The 15,963-nt window shown below is 59.4% G+C and overlaps 1 protein-coding gene across 1 annotated transcript in view; it reads left to right on the forward strand.

Moving 5' to 3' along the window:
* Positions 1–15,684, forward strand: part of PHLPP1 (PH domain and leucine rich repeat protein phosphatase 1) — a 218,339-nt gene extending 202,655 nt beyond the window's left edge. Inside the window, 7 exon segments of the mRNA XM_055124878.1 lie at positions 855–985; positions 2,875–2,979; positions 9,457–9,651; positions 12,057–12,285; positions 13,636–13,968; positions 13,970–14,400; positions 14,456–15,684. Coding sequence (XP_054980853.1) covers positions 855–985; positions 2,875–2,979; positions 9,457–9,651; positions 12,057–12,285; positions 13,636–13,968; positions 13,970–14,400; positions 14,456–14,867 — 1,836 coding nt within the window. The 3' untranslated portion in view covers positions 14,868–15,684.
* The last annotated feature ends 279 nt before the right edge of the window (positions 15,685–15,963 follow it).

A 15,963-nucleotide genomic window follows, 5' to 3' on the forward strand; every position in this document is an offset into this window, starting at 1 on the left:
CTCTCAGATGTGTTGTTAAGTCTGAGAGCATCTGTTCAAGGGTCTTGTCATTTCTCATTTTGGATGCCCATTCCCTGTCTTTTCCTCATCGTGCACACTTTGTTTCTGTTGTAAGAAATCCCTCGAAAGCAGAGGAGAGGACAGAGATTCAAGCATCTGCCTTGCATCCTGCTGACCTGGTTGGGGTCATGTCCCCCGAGCATCCCTAGGTGTGACCCAAACCTTCCCCCAGTCAGAAGTGCTATTGCAATTCACAGAGATTTTTGTGAGCAGTGAGAAAAACTCCTACCCACAGCCTTTTCCAGGGAATGCTTAATTTTTTAATACAGAGATCAATTTAAAGGAATAAAGAAATGGCATTCATGTTCTAGTCAAAGAAAGTATAAAATTTAAACTGCATCTAGGAAAATCAGTTCTAAATGTATATTTGAGGTTAGTTGTATACGGTGGTGGTGTTCCTGGCATACACACATGCTTGCACGCACACACACATGTGCATGTGTGCCTATTCAAACACATGTGTCTATCTGGACATACACACACACACGCACGCGTGTCCTGCCGAAGCTATTTTTGTGGGTGGTCAGCGTAGTATAATCGCTAGCTTCTCAAAGGTGGGCCGCTGGCCCAAGGTTTTCTGTAACTGCATGGGGAAGTTAGCAGAATGCTGGCCGCCGTGAAGGTTTCTGCACGCCCAGCCACCAAAAGGGAACTCAGAATCAAGCACGAAATGACTCCGAGGTGCTGCTGGCCGCGCTGTGCTGCTCGGGGGAGGGGCAGCGCGGGGGCAGGTCGGGCGGACGGCCCGGGGCGCTGCTGCAGACCGTCTCTTCTGGTTCCCTCTTGCTGTGCAGTGCGTGGACCTGAGCTGCAACGAACTCAGTGAGGTCACTTTGCCGGAGAACCTGCCCCCGAAGCTGCAGGAGCTGGACCTGACCGGGAACCCCCGCCTGGCCCTCGAGCACAAGACCCTGGAGCTGCTGAAGTGAGTACCGGGGTGGGGGCGGGGACTGACCGCCCCGGCGGTGTGGGGCAGAACCCAGAGCATTCCTCCGTCACTAGCCGACGGCCGTGAGCCGGGGGGCTGGAGTTCCCCTCAGCCAGGAGCAAATGTATTTCCAATGGCCGTCGCTCATGTGTCCTTTCGGAGTATTCCTGGTTCTGTTTTAGTATTTGGGGGCCACACCTGGCAGTGCTCAGGGGTTGTTCTTGGCTCTGCACTCGGGAATCGCTTCAGCGCCAACATGATCAGTGGCCGGGAGAGCAGGCTGCTCCGAGCCCGGCCGCCCTGGTTCGTGGCCCGGGTTCAGCTCTCCTGTCAGTCTGTCCTTGCCCACTGTCGGGTGCCGTCCGAGAGCCAGTCGGTGCCCAGGACATCGCCGGCTCCCTCTCCCCACGCTCACGGCTCTCGGTCCGTGTCACGGGGGCGGGGGGCTGAGGACTGGGGGGAGCTTACGGGGACGCCTATCTCCTAGAAGCTTCTCGGGAGACTGTGCTGTAGGAAGCCTCAGAGGTCGGGGCAGCAGACCCAGCTCTGGCCACTGGCCCCGTGGCGTCCCCGGAGCACCAGGCCGGGAGTGGCCCTTCAGCGCTCCCAGAATGAGAACAAGAGTAAAGAGGTTTCTCGCGACGGCATTTCCAGGTTTCTCCCTAACTCAGAAGCAGCACAGGCGTAGCGGTCGGCCGCAGTTACACAGCTGCCCTTCCACAGCACCCTGGCCCGGCTTGCAGTTCCCCGGAGCCGTGAGGTCCTGGCCCGGCTGTAGAGCGAATAATGGCAGACTGTCCTCTCTGTGTCCTCGCCGGGAGGATAGGACAGTTGGAACCTGCTAGGACAGGAAACCTTGACTTTATTTTGCATTTTCTACCGGCACCATCTATGAGTTTCATTTTTCAGCTTTTCAGGAACAAGGGGAATGTGAGTGATTGCTGGAAACTGGGCGTGGAAATTTTCTTTTGACCAAATTTGAGTGGCTGAAGGTCCACTCCTGGCCTGGTGTTTTTGACCAAATTGTTGGTTTTTGTTGTTGTTGTTACTTTTTTTTTTTTTTTTTTTTTTTGCGATCAACCAATTAACCTGTTACTTTGACTTGAATGATCCTTTGAAAGGGCATCAGTATGTGTCGTAGTTCGGAGTTACCAGAATGCCAACAGATCCCTTGGGGTTGCGGCCGAGTGTCCGGCGAGGAGAGGAGGAGGTGGCGGAGAGGAGAGGAGTTGAGCGCCCAGATCAGCAGGCGTCCCATCACTGTGGGGGGGGGGGTGTTTCTACAGGGGCTCCTGTCGGGACCACTTCCTGTTGGGGGGCGCCTGGCTGCTTCCGGTGGGCCCTGGTTTCCTTTACGAAGCCCCACTTGAGACTCGACCCTTAGGTTGTTTCTGGTTTCGGTCCCGGGGGCACAGTTTGTGGCATATGGGTACCGAGGTGACCTAAGAACGTGTCAGGGTCACCCGTGTCATCGAGACTTCATGAGTCCTCACTGCACAGTGGCCGGGGAGGAGCCCTCAGGACCGTGTGCGCAGTGATGGCAGGGGCACGGGTGCCGCACGGTCTGCTGTGGCCCGGTTCTTCCCACACCAGCCCCTTCCCATGGCTCTCCCCCGGCCCACCCTGAGCGCTGGCTCTCCTGCCCCGCCAGAGCTCAGAGTGCACGGGGAGGCCCCTGGTACACTCTCGGTGTCGAGGCAGCCAGTTCTCAGGCCACGCTGCCCCCCCGGTTTCCGTTCTGACCTGCCGTAGCCGCTGATGTCGCCTCCATTAGACCCAGTGGGAGGCACTCGGCCTCTCGGGGCTGGTGCTCTCGTTTTTCCCACGAAGCAGCAGTTTACACCTTCGATTCCAGTGACTCTCGGCCCCTCTGCTTCTCTCGTTAGCAACATCCGCTGCTTCAAGATCGACCAGCCGTCTGTGGGAGACGCGTCCGGCGCCCCCGCCGTGTGGAGTCATGGCTACACCGAGGCCTCGGGAGTGAAGAACAAGTAAGTGGATGCAGCTCCCCGTGAGGGGGGGTGGTGGGCCACCCGCTGCCTCCCCCTTCTCCCTGGCACCTCCTTCCCTCGCGTCCCGTCACCGAGGCGTGTGTCCCCGTGGCGAGGCCACCCCCTGATTTACATGGGAACGCTAAGCCGAGGCCGTGCTCGGCATCTCAGTCTCCCTGTTGCTAGGATACGGGTAACTGACACGCTCTAGCTGTGTGAGGCTCCCGTGTTTGCTCAAGGCCTACGGATGAAATGCATCTCCGAGCTTCTGAAAAGCCCCTTTGATCTTCCGCTGCGGCCCCGTTTGCGAGCCAGACAGGGGTAGTATGAAACGAGAGGAGGCCGTGCGTGTTGGGTTTGGAGATCACTGACGTTTCCGACCAGTCCGTGTCTCTCTGCGACGCTCTAGCGGAGGGGGGCCGTTCACCAAGAGTCCCCGTCTTCATTTCTTGGCTTCCCCGTTCTCGCCTTTCCTGTCTTAGATGTACATGTCGATTTTCCCCGAGAATCGAATCAAACTCATTTGGGTTGGCTTGCGATCGATGAAGAGACGTTAATGATTATTATTAGAAAAACAGCTAATCTGATAAATTAGAAGAGTTCTAATTTAATTAGCCAAGGTGTACAAATTCCAAGAATCGGCTGTGGGGGCAGAAGAGAGAGTGGCAGATGATCCAAGAATAGCTGACGTTAATATTCAGCCCGGTGCGCACTGGAATTAACTGAGTGAGGAACTTCAGAAAGGGGGGAAAAAAATCCCTAGACCCATTAAATGAGTCTCTGGTGACTTCGGTGTTTACCCGCCCCTGAGAGGCACAGGCTCGCCAAAGACCCTTCCTGAAGAACCAGAGGTGGCCCGGGGGAGCCCTGCGGACTCTTTCTTCTCTCTGGCGTGGAGAAACAGGATCCGTCCGTGTGTTGGTGCCGGTGCTGTGATCTTTCGCCTCTTTCTCGGGCCCGTCTTGGGTGTCGTGTTGTCGTGTTGTCTGAGTGGTGAGTCCTGTCCCCACGCCTCGTCCCTGCTGCTCGGGGAAGGCAGACTCGCTCTCGGTGTCTGCGGTGCTCGTGTCACCTGGCCTAGGCGTGCGCTGCTCTGTGGGCTGAAGGGGGAAGAGCTCAGTGCATTCTTAGGGGCAGCCAAGTCTCTTCATGGAGACTCTGCATTTCTTTAGAGTGGAAGGGCTTGATCTTCCTCAGACCATCAGCATGGGAAGCTGTTTTCTAAACCCAGAACAACAGACAGGAAATCCAAGATTGGTTTTCAAACAGATGTGGATATTAATTTTTTTTTAATCTACACACACACACGTATGTATATATATGCACTAATGAAACTGGTGACCAACTAGATCTGTGTTCTGTGCATATTTACCCTCACTGTATTTTTGACTTTTTCGTTGTTGTTATATTGAAATAAATTGTAGACGGTCAGCATGTAGCTCACGGACGCCCTGCAGGCCTCTGCCACAGAGAAGCAGCTGGCCCAGGCCCAGCCGCCCCAGCCTCCCCGGCTGCCCCTTCTCGTCTCCTGGGCCTTGGTTCTGGGGAGTGTGTTGCTTTGTAGAAAAGGTGTATCATAGACCAGCATCCGCCGCTTCCCGGCTCCCAGGAAGGACAGCACCGAAGTTGGCCCTGCCTCCAGGTGTCTGTTCTCCATCCCATCTCCTTCCCCTTGGGGAGATGTTGTGTCCCCTTAGGGCCTTTGCACATGACCGAGAGGCCCTGGGTGACAGCTGCTGTGGGACGGGCTAGGGGACCATGAGCCTCGGGGGCAGGATGGCTGCTGCCTCTCTCTGCCCACCCTCCCTGTTGCCACCCACCAGGGAACGGAGAGAAGAAAGATGCTTCTGTTTCGTTCATTTCGGTGGCATCACTCTTGGTTTGCACCTGTTGCCATATGTAACTCTTGATCAGTGGGGGCGGGAGTTTCGGGGCGCTGAGGCGCGTCGGGCTTTGACTCGCAGTGCTCTGCTCTCTCCTCCCTGCCCTGGCCCAGTGGGTTCACCTCTTAACTGACCCCATCGGTGAGGATTCCTGGGTGGGCCCTGGGGTTACACAGGCGAGCCTGCCTGTGCTTGGCTACTCTTACTGCTCATGACGGCTTGTTGCTATTATTTATCCCCCACATCCCGTAAGGGTTGGGGTGACACCCCTCTCTCTCTGTTGGTCCCGGGGACGGAGCCGGGGGCCTCGCGTGTGCCGGGGCTCTGGCAGGGGCTGGATTCCCTTCTCAGCCTTGATATCCGGAATCAGTATCTGGCCATGATGCATACTGGGTGCTTCGGATTTTTTTCCTTTTGATTTATCTAAAGTTCAGAGGTTCCTGCTTGGTAAAATTTTGCTTTCAGCCCCCCAGTTCTGTAGATGTTGACTGAAGAACCACTTGTGGAGCCACGGCTACAGCCAAGTGCAGGACGTGTTCCCCACTTCCCCGGAGCCCACATCTCTGTAGTTGCTCCCCCCACACCCCTCGACCTTGCCCACCCGCTGTCCCCTTGGTCCCGCCCCCCCCCCCACCCGACATCAGGTGGTGGCACGTAGGTTTGGGTTGTGCATCACTGGGGACTGTTTGTCCCTCTCGTTCTGAGTTATACCCAGCCCTTTTGGTCTTCCCCTTTCCCTTCTGAGAACCACTAGCTGGCCTTCCGGCCCAAACCCTGTGTTTAGTTCGTGTGTGTTTGCTCCCCGCATCTGTCAGTGGGACCCTACAGTGTTCGGCCTGTTTCCCTGAGCGTACGACATCCTTGACTTCTCTCCATGGTGCGGAGGGGGTCAGGGTTTCTTTCCCTCGGAGTGGAATACTACCACCAGTGTCTTTGTGGGGCGAGGGGTCCACCCAGCTGTACTCAAGGGCTCCATGAGTGGTGCTGAGGCTCGGGCCTGGCTGTACTGTTCTGTCCAGGCTCTGTGACCACACCTCATCTTTTGATCAGTGGGTGGGCAGTTAGGCTGTTTCCAGTCGTAGCTACGGGCAGTAAGGCTGCAGTAAACGTGGCAGTGAGTATCTCTCGGAGCTGCTGATCACCTGCCTGCCTGCCTGCCTTTCTCCCTTCCTTTTTTGGTTTTGTTTGTTGGGGACCGCGCTCGGGAGTGCTTAGGGCATAGTCTTGGCTCTGTGCTCCCGGGATCACTCCTGGTGGTCTCAGGGGACCTTCTGCTGTGCTGAGTGTCCAAACCAGGTTGTCCGCATGCAAGGCAGATATCCGACCTCGCTGTACTGTCACTCTGGCCCATTTTTTATTTCACTTAGGCAAGTACCTAGATGTGGGATTACTGGATCATATGGGGTTTCTGTGTTTAATTTTTTTGACAAATTTCAGGGATGTTTTTGAGAATACCTTTACGAGTCTACATTGTCATCAGAAGTGTATGAAGGGGTTCACTTTTTCCTTCCTGTCTCCAATGCTTGTTTCTTATTTTTTATACTCCCCAGCCTCAGAGGTGTGAAGCGGCATCTCCATGCTCTGGTTGGCATTTCTCTAATAATAACACAGGACGAACATCTTTCCACGTGCCTCTCTGCCATCTGCATGTCCTCTTTGGAAAAATGTTCAGATCTTCCAACCCATTTTTTTTCAATTGCTTGGTAACTCAATCTGTTATTTTGTTCCATTAGTTTAGCCTTTTTAGCCTAGCTTGTAAGTTATTCAGATTGCTTCAAGCCTTTAGGAAATACTGATTTAAAAAATGTTATAAAGAGTGACGTATAAATTTGTGGGTATGTGTTCTTATGGGCAAGTGCCTGAGAGTGGGATTGGTAAGTGATATGCCAAACAGAGGAGGTTTTAGAAGGCATTCCCAAAGCCTCGCCCACAGTGCGCAGAGGGATCTGTATAGACATCGCTTATTAACTTCAGAAAATTCCCCTCTCAGCCAAGCTTGCTAAGACTTTATAATACACTCCGGCCACTGTGGTAGGCATTTTCGTCATCGGTCAAGGTATTTTTACACTTGGGTCTGTTGATAGTAGGACTGTGTGTGTGTGTGTGTGTGTGTGTGTGTGTGTGTCTAACTTTACCTCATACCTTTAGTTCGTTGCAGTTTACTTCAAATCAGATCATTTCACACACATTTCGAGAACCATATGATGGACACGTCTTCCCTTTCCTCTCCCAGTCCTTGCGTTATTTTTGTCATGTTTTAGTTCTTTGTCCAATACAACACACCACAACCCATAGCTAGAATTTTTTTCTCGTGGTTTTGGGGCTACCCCCAGCCGTGCTCAGGGCTTTCTCCTGGCTCTGTGCTCAGGGATCGTTCCTGGCAGTGCTCAGAGGACCATGTGCCGTGCCGGGGATCGAACCCAAGTTGGCTGGGTACAGCACAGCACAGCCGTCTTGCAGTGTACTGTCTCTCCCGCTCTGTAATCGTTTTCTCAGTCGCGTCTCTCACCTTCAGTACGATGGACATTTTGCACGAGACAGGAAAGGCACGAGAGACCCGAGACCCCCGGTGTTGAAAGCTGCTTGTCAGTGGCCCTGGCTTCCCGGCCTTTGAGACACTCGCCAGTGGCCGTCCTTCTGACACCTTCGCCATGGTGCCGGGCTGCCTCGGGCCGGGGGTACACAGCACGGGCGCAGCCAAGCAAGTCCCCCTGCTCAGCGGCTCTTAACGTGGGTCCAGGTTTCCTTCGACCCCAAGTATTTCCCTTTGCATTTCTTCAAGCGCCCATTGTCTGGGTGCTGGATCTTTCGTTCGTGCGTCTGAAGATGCCGCAGTGAGAGCTGCCTCCTGGGTGCAGAGAGCCAAGCTGATGGGCTGCTTCTCTGGTCCCTGAAAGGCGTCTCTGGCATTGCACTCCTGAGCCTTTGTGCCTCTGTCCCCTGTAGGTCGTGCCCTCCTGTGCCCTCCTCCACCTCTGTTCTTTATCAGCTATTTGATTGGAAGGGGGTTGCCCCACAGCTGAGCTTTGTGTGTGTGTGTGTGCATGTGTGTGCGTGCGTGTGCGTGTGTGTGTGTGTGTGTGTGCGTGTTTGTTTACGGTTTTTTATCAGAATTGAAATATTTCCAGCCGTTAATTCCTAACATTCCTTTTGGGAGCGGGGTGGTGTCTCAGGACTGGGGCGCTGACTCAGAGGGTGGAGCACGCCCAGGTCCTGCTGGTCCCCCGCACTGCCCGATGGGGCCCTGGTGGCCGTTGCATCACTTGGGCCAAGCACTGCTCTGTCCTGCCCACACCCCTAGGCCAAGTACTGTGAGCAGTCGCACCAGCCTGGCCAGATGGCCCGAGGTTACGGGGCTTGCCTTGCTTGCCACCCACCCCAGCTGGGTCCCACATACACTGCATGGGGTTCCTTGGTACCTCTAGATGTGACCTCTGTGACCTCGGAGCACAGTGCCAAGAGCACCTCCAGCTCTGGCCCAAGCCCTTCCTTCAGTAATAACAATAATCACTGTCACTGTCATCCCGTTGCTCATCGATTTGTTCGAGCGGGCACCAGTAACGTCTCTCATTGAGAGACTTATTGCTACTGTTTTTGGCATATCCAATACACATGGGGAGCTTGCCAGGCTCTGCCACGGGCTCGATACTCTCAGTAGCTTGCCGGGCCCTCCGAGAGGGGCGGAGGAATCGAACTCGGGTCGGCCGCGTGTGCTATCGCTCCAGCCCAATAATGATGCAGAAAATTGTCAAGCATTGCCAGGAATGGCCCCCGACTTCCTGCGCACCTCCGGGGGCCACCAGCATCCAGCAGCAGACGTGTTCTCGTCCGTGCTTTGAAGGTCCTGCTCGAGTACCAGCCTGTCGGAACTGCCTGCACCTCCTCTGGGCGCCGCCCCCCCGCCCCCGCCCGGCTCTTCTGTGGTTTAGTTCCCGGCACGCGCTTCAGTTGCCATGAAACCGTCTCCTTCTTACCGAGCCCCGCGGGCGGCTGCAGGCCTCCAGCTCTTGCGCCCGGCGCCTCTCTCCTTCCCAGCGCCCTCCCGTGAGCCCCACCTGCCTGCTGCCCGCCAGGGCCTCCCCTCTCCGCGCCAGCCTCTGACCTGCACTTCCCGCTGCTGCCCGCTAGCTGGGTGCGGTCGGCTCCTGTCCAGCTGTTGGAAACGCCTGGCATGTTCAGGTGCTCGCCGTGGGTGCTCTCCGTGTCCCGGGGCTTCCGTTCTCATTCTGTGCTGGCCGGATGCAGAGGCTCGTCCCAGTTGCTCTGTGAATGAACGTGGACAAGGGAGTCTTAGTCTTGGCCTCGTTCCCTTACTCAGCTCTCCTTAGCGATGACACAGTGAAAAGATAAGGGGGGGGGGATCCGGGTGTGAAGTGCGAGTGCTTGAAAGAGAGAGAGAGAGAGAGAGAGAGAGAGAGAGAGAGAGAGAGGAGAGATACTCCCCCTCCTGTGCTCACTGAAGCACTGAAGTGGCTTGAGCCTAATCGGAAGGCCAAGAGGACATCCTTGCACCTTGCGTCCGGCGGGGGCCCGGCCAGACTGGGCACGGGCGCAGAGCCTTACCCCCGCCCCCCCCCGCCTCCTTGCTCCGCAGGCTGTGTGTGGCAGCCTTGTCGGTGAACAACTTCTGCGACAACCGGGAGGCCCTGTACGGCGTGTTTGACGGCGACCGCAACGTGGAGGTGCCCTACCTGCTGCAGTGCACCATGAGCGACATCCTGGCGGAGGAGCTGCAGAAGACCAGGAACGAGGAGGAGTACATGGTCAACACCTTCATCGTCATGCAGAGGTGAGGCTGCGGCCGGACGATGATTGCCCCCTGCGCGGGGGCCTTTCCCGACCCGGCCCCGACTCCAGGTTCCCCCAGACTGACTCTAGCCCTCGCCCCCTCCCCCAGATCGCACGGGCTTGGACCCTCTTCAGAGCTCCGGGTGTCTGAGGGTTTCCGGCCCCGTTTGTTTCCCTTTAAGAGAGATCATTCTAGAGTGTTTCCCAACTTGAGGCTGAGTTAAGTGAGACCTGCTCCCGTGTGCTGACGCCCCCTAGTGGAATGCTCCCGACAGTGCCGCCAGCTGAACCCCCAGGCCCCGCAAGGCCGTCAGACTTGGTGACAGCTTATAATTCTGAGGGCTGAGCACTATTCAAAGACGGGCACCCCCCCACCACCGTCCTTTTGTCCCTGTGTGTCCTTTCCGGTTGGTCAGGAGTCGCCTTGCCCATTCCATGTTGTCCTGAGCGCTGGGAAGCGGGAGATGGATCCAGGGTCTGATGATCTTGCCTCTTTCTCTTTTCTCTCCGTCTTTTTGTTTTTTTTTTTTCCCTTCCTGCCCCTGTCCTGGGGGGAGGGCATCCCCACTCACTGCTGAGGCGTGCCGGCCCGCGCACCGTGGACAGCTCGTAGGGGCAGGCCCAGGCGGGGTCTGGCTGCTGGACGCTAGGGCCTGCTCTGTCCCCCATGTGAGCGGGCGGCTGCCGCTGTGACTGAGCTGGTGACAGCAGAGCTTCGGCGGGCCCTGACGGGGTCCCAGCCGGCTTTCTAGGTCCCCGGGCCCCCAGCGTCACCCGGTGAAAGTCGCGCGGTCACGACTCATTTTCCCAGCGGGAGGCCGCAGTGCAGGGAGGTGAAGGGCAGTGCCCTAAGAGGGAGTCAGTGCTGCCATGTCAGACTCCAGGAGAGGTTCCGGCTGCCGCCCCCCCCCCGCCCCCCCTGCCCCTGCCCGCCTCCCCGCCTCCCCATCAGCTTGTTCCCAGAGAAACAGAGGCGGCAGCCCGAGTGCTGGGAGATGCCACAGCGCGCAGAGGCCTGGGCTCAGGACCAGGAACTCAGGCCCCCGAGACGCTGGTCCTTCGCCCAGAGGCCAGTCCCGGCCCGCCCAGCCCAGCGGAGTCGGTGGCCTCTGAGAGGAAGGAGCTCACGCCTGCCCCGTCTCGGGGCCCCCGAAGGCGGCGTGTCCAGACCCGGGTCCTGGCTCCTCTCCCGGTTCTCTGATGGGACACTAGTGGGCAGGAACGGGCAGTCCCCTCCTGTCGCCCAGGCTGACGGTGTGTGCAGGGCCCCCGTGGCTCTGCCCCTGCTAACGACATCTCTGTGGGCCCCCCCCCGCCACCCCCTCCCCCGGCCTCCTGCCCGGCGTCTCCCTCGGCGGGGCCTGCAGGGGGGACCGTGGCCCTGGTGGGTGTCAGAGCCTCCCAGGGCTCTGTCTGTTCCCACGGTGGATTCACGGTCACCAATGAAAGGGGCATCGTAGGCACTCGGGGACCCGATCACCAGGCCCCTCCCGAGGGCAGAGCGGACAGAACGGGACCAGGTGTCTCTGCCCAACAGGACAAGGACATGCCTGGCCCATGCACCCGTGTCCGATCTCTCTCCAGCACACACCCTCCTGGAAAGGGACCGATCCTCCCGACGGGCGTGTCGGGTGGGGAGGGTCTCAGCTGTCCTCTCCCAGGGCCCGGGGAGGGGGGGAGGTGGGGGGCAGGGAGAGAAGTGGCCCTTTGGGAGCTTGTAGCGGGTGGCATGTGGCCCCGGAGCCTCAGGCCGGGCCCCTGAATTCCTTGGCGCCCTGGGCCCTGGCAGGCAGAGGGTTCCTCGGGTGCAACCGTGTGTGTGTATATGTGTGTGTCTGTGTGTCTGTGTGTCCCGGGCCCTGGCATGCAGGGGGTCCCTTGGCTGCAGGGTGTGTGTGTGTCTGTGTCTGTGTGTCCCGGGCCCTGGCATGCAGGGGGTCCCTTGGGTGCAGCTGTGTGGTGTGTGTGTGTGTGTGTGTGTGTGTGTGGAGCAGGCAGGTGACGGCTTCCCGTGTGTGTGTGTGTGTGTGTGTGTCAGGTGACGGGCCCTGGCATGCAGGGGGTCCCTTGGGTGCAGCTGTGTGGTGTGTGTGTGTGTGTGTGTGTGTGTGTGTGTGTGTGTGTGTGTGTGTGTGTGGAGCAGGCAGGTGACGGCTTCCCGTGTGTGTGTGTGTGTGTGTCAGGTGACGGCTTCCCGTGTGTGTGTGTGTGTGTGTGTGTGTGGTGAGCAGGCATCCCGTGTGTGTGTGGGGGGGTGTGGGTGTGTCTGTGTCTGTGTGTCCCGGGCCCTGGCATGCAGGGGGTCCCTTGGGTGCAGCTGTGTGTGTGTGTGTGTGTGTGTGTCTGTGTGTGTGTGTCCAGCAGGCAGGTGACGGCTTCCCGTCTGCCCTTCTCTCTGCATCCCAGGAAACTCGGCACGGCCGGACAGAAGCTGGGCGGTGCCGCCGTCCTCTGCCACATCAAGCACGACCCCGTGGACCCAGGCGGGTCCTTCACCTTGACCTCCGCCAACGTGGGCAAGTGCCAGACGGTCCTGTGTCGCAACGGGAAGCCGCTGCCTCTGTCCAGGTCCTACGTCATGAGCTGCGAGGAGGAGCTGAAGCGGATCAAGCGGCACAAGGCCATCATCACCGAGGTGGGCCGCAGGCCAGGGGCGTTTCCCTCCACTGGAGTGCTGGGGGCTCGAGCCCGGGTCCGAGCCCCTGCCTAGAAATGGCCTTTCCAGGTTGTCAGAAACAAGTACCTCACTACGTGCTCCAGTGGCCGGGCCGTGGCCGAGGCCGCGTGTGAGGCCGCAGCAGCAGGACCGGCGGCCCCTCGGCGCCCACCCGAGCCCCAGGCACTGCCGCCTGCTGGGCAGCTGCCCCTGGCGACTGCGCGCCGGCCCCCCGCACGGCCTCAGCAGGCTCACGCGTCCCTGAGAAACCAGGCGGCCCGCCCCAGCTCGTGACAAGACGCACCGCGGCCACGCTGCCCGCGCGGACTTGGGTCACTGACCCCCCACGCAGCGCTGCGGCCGGGTCTGCGTGTGTGGAAGGTGGAGTGGGAACCCGAGTCCCGGTGTCCAGGCCCCAGGGACAGTGGGGAAGGCCCAGTTACTGGTCAGCATATCTGGCTGGGAGAGAGGAGAGAGGGGACTCGGGCCCGGGACAGTGACAGGACAGAGTCCCCCTCCCCCGCACACCCGCCTGCCGTGGCCACTGCAGCCCTGCCTTGGCTGCACCTGGCATGCGTGCCGGGCTCCTTCCCTCCTCCCCTCCACCCCCTCCTCCCTTTCTTCTCCTCTCTCCTCCTCTCTTCCTCCTCCTCTCCTCCTCTCTCCCTCCTCCTCTCCTCCTCTCTTCCTCCTCCTCTCCTTCCTCCTCCTCTCCTTCCTCCTCCTCTCTTCCTCCTCTCTTCATCTATGGCTTCCTCTTCCTCTCCTCCTTTCTCTTCTCTCTTCCTCTTCCCCTCTTCCTCCTCTCTTCCTCCTCCTCTTCCACTCCTCTTCCTCCTCCCCTTCCTCCTCCTCCTCCTCTTCCTCCTCTCTTCATCTTTGGCTTCCTCCTCCTCTCCTCTTCCTTTCTCTTCCTCCTTTCTTCCTCCTCCTCTTCCTCTCCTTTCTCTTCTCTCTTCCTCTTCCTCTTCCACTCCTCCTCTTCCTCCTCCTCCTCCTCCACCTCTACCTCCTCATCTCCCCTCTCCTCCCTGCCCTCTGGCCAGGCTGGTCACCAGGACTCCCCCAGCCTCCCCTCTCTTGGCTTTGCGGCCGGGCCGGGCCATCCCTGGAGCACAGCCAGCCCTGGGGTAGACGTGCTGATCCTGCGTGCCGGCTGGGTCCAGCCCCGGCCGGGCTAGGAGGTTTCCCCACCGGTCCCGTTCCGGCCCGGGGATCGTGTCCTGTCCGCCCGACACGTGCCCCTGGCTGCTGACGACACTCACCGTGCCCCAGGCGCGGCCCTCTCTTTCCGGGGTGGCCCCCTGACGCCTCTCGTGTCCCCCGCAGGACGGCAAGGTGAACGGCGTGACGGAGTCCACGCGCATCCTGGGCTACACCTTCCTGCACCCAAGCGTGGTGCCCCGGCCCCACGTGCAGTCGGTGGCGCTCACCCCGCAGGACGAGTTCTTCATCCTGGGCAGCAAGGGCCTGTGGGACAGCCTGTCCCCGGAGGAGGCGGTGGCCGCCGTGCGCCACGTGCCGGACGCGCTGGCGGCCGCCAAGAAGCTGTGCACGCTGGCGCAGAGCTACGGCTGCCACGACAGCCTGAGCGCCGTGGTGGTGCAGCTGAGCGTGACCGAGGACAGCTTCTGCTGCTGCGAGCTGGGCCCCGGCGGCGCGGGGGGGGCCGCCGCCCAGCCCCGGCATCTTCCCGCCGGCCGTGAGCATGGTCATCAAGGAGCGGCCAGCGGACGGGCTGGGCGTACCCTCGTCCAGCAGCGGCATGGCCTCGGAGATGAGCAGCGAGCTGTCCACGTCGGAGATGAGCAGCGAGGTGGGCTCCACGGCCTCGGACGAGCCGCCGCCCGGCGCGCTGACCGACAGCGGCCCCGCCGGCCCGAGCGAGCCCCGCTGCACGCTGCACCCCGCCGCGGGCCCCGCGCACTCCTTCCAGCGCCAGCTGTCCAGCGCCACCTTCTCCAGCGCCTTCTCCGACAACGGCCTGGACAGCGACGACGAGGAGCCCATCGAGGGCGTGTTCAGCAACGGCAGCCGCGTGGAGGTGGAGGTGGACATCCACTGCGGCCGCGCCAAGGACAAAGACAAGGACAGGCCGGCGCCAGGGCCCGCCCCGCCGCCCCCCGCCGCTCCCGCCGCCGCCGCCCACGCCCGCGACACATGGGCCGGCCGAGCCCAGCGACGAGGGCGGCGGCCCGGGCGCCCCCGAGGACGAGCCGGGGCCTGCCCGGAAGGCGGTGGACGCCGCGGCGGGCACCATCGGGCGGCGGCGGCCCAACGGCTCGGTGGCGCCCCAGGAGAGCAGCCACAACGTCATCGAGGTGGCGGCCGACGCGCCCCTGCGCAAGCCCGGCGGCTACTTCGCGGCACCCGCGCAGCCCGACCCCGACGACCAGTTCATCATCCCGCCCGAGCTGGAGGAGGAGGTGAAGGAGATGATGAAGCAGCAGCAGCAGCAGCAGCAGCAGCAGCAGCAGCAGCAGCAGCCGCCGCAGCAGCCGCCGCCGCCCCTGCCCGCGCCCCTGCCCGCGCCGCCCGACTGCTGCGACACGCCGCTCTGAGCGCGCCGCATCAGGACCGCGCCCGCATCAGGACCGCGCCCCTCCGCCCGCGCCCCGCCCCGCCCCCCCCACATCTGTTAACTTCTTCCCCTAACATATCAGATGTGTAAAGACAAAGAACAAAAAAGGTTTAATATATTACAGAGAAACACTTAATGATAATGTAATATTTTTTTAAAAAAAGAAAAGATGGCTTTCTTTTTTCTTTTGTTGTTTGGAAGGCAGGGCCGGTTGCCAGTGCTAAATGATTTAATAATATTGTAATTCTGTATTTTTTTTTTCCTTTTGTGCGGGGAGGGGGGCCTTTTTTTTCCTTTTTTTTTTTTTTTTTTTTTTGTCTTGAAAATGATAGACATTTGTAGAATACGGAGACTAACTCCTAGGAGTTGCTTTACTCTGTCACGTGACTTAAGTCACTGGGATTCACTAATTTTCTCTGAGAGAACAGTTGATTGAGAAATTTCTATTGTAAATAGCTCAGTGTTGTATAGTGACGCTTCCGACGTTTTGTAGTTTTGACAAAAGGACAAGGCCAAAATAACCGACTCCTCCCTGGCGCCCTCTCACCCCCCTGGGCCACTAACCCAAGAGGCTGAGCCGCTCGGAGCTTCCCTGTTCCCCCACCGCAGGGGTCCCACCCGGGAGCCACGCGGCCCCCCAGGGGCTCCTGCCCGACCCTCCCCCGTCGCCCTGCTGCCTCGCTCAGCGCGACGGGCCAGGCCAGCGAGGCCGTTCACACACGAGAGTTCGAAGAGAGCAGAGTACACAAATGAACATGTCGTAATTTTTGTTATAATAAATATAAAATTTACAAGTACCAGGGCCCTTCTGCGTCTGTGTCCGCGGCCAGCGGTGTCCTGGGGCTCCCCAGCCCAGGGTGGGCAGATGGTGGGAGGCTGGGTTCTCACGGAGCCCCGAGGCTCATTTTTCCTTTTGGGGGGAAAATGCCCTAAGGTCGTGTGCATGGGACCATGAGACTGACCCATGGCCCGCCCGCCCGTCACTGGTCTCTCTGTCTCTGTCTCTGTCTCTGTGTCTCTCTTTCTGTCTCTGTCTCTGTCTCTCTCTGTCTCTGTCTCTCTCTGTTGCTTGGCGC

This window comes from Sorex araneus, chromosome 2 (genome assembly GCF_027595985.1).
Source record: "Sorex araneus isolate mSorAra2 chromosome 2, mSorAra2.pri, whole genome shotgun sequence".
NCBI classification, from domain to species: Eukaryota; Metazoa; Chordata; class Mammalia; order Eulipotyphla; family Soricidae; genus Sorex; species Sorex araneus.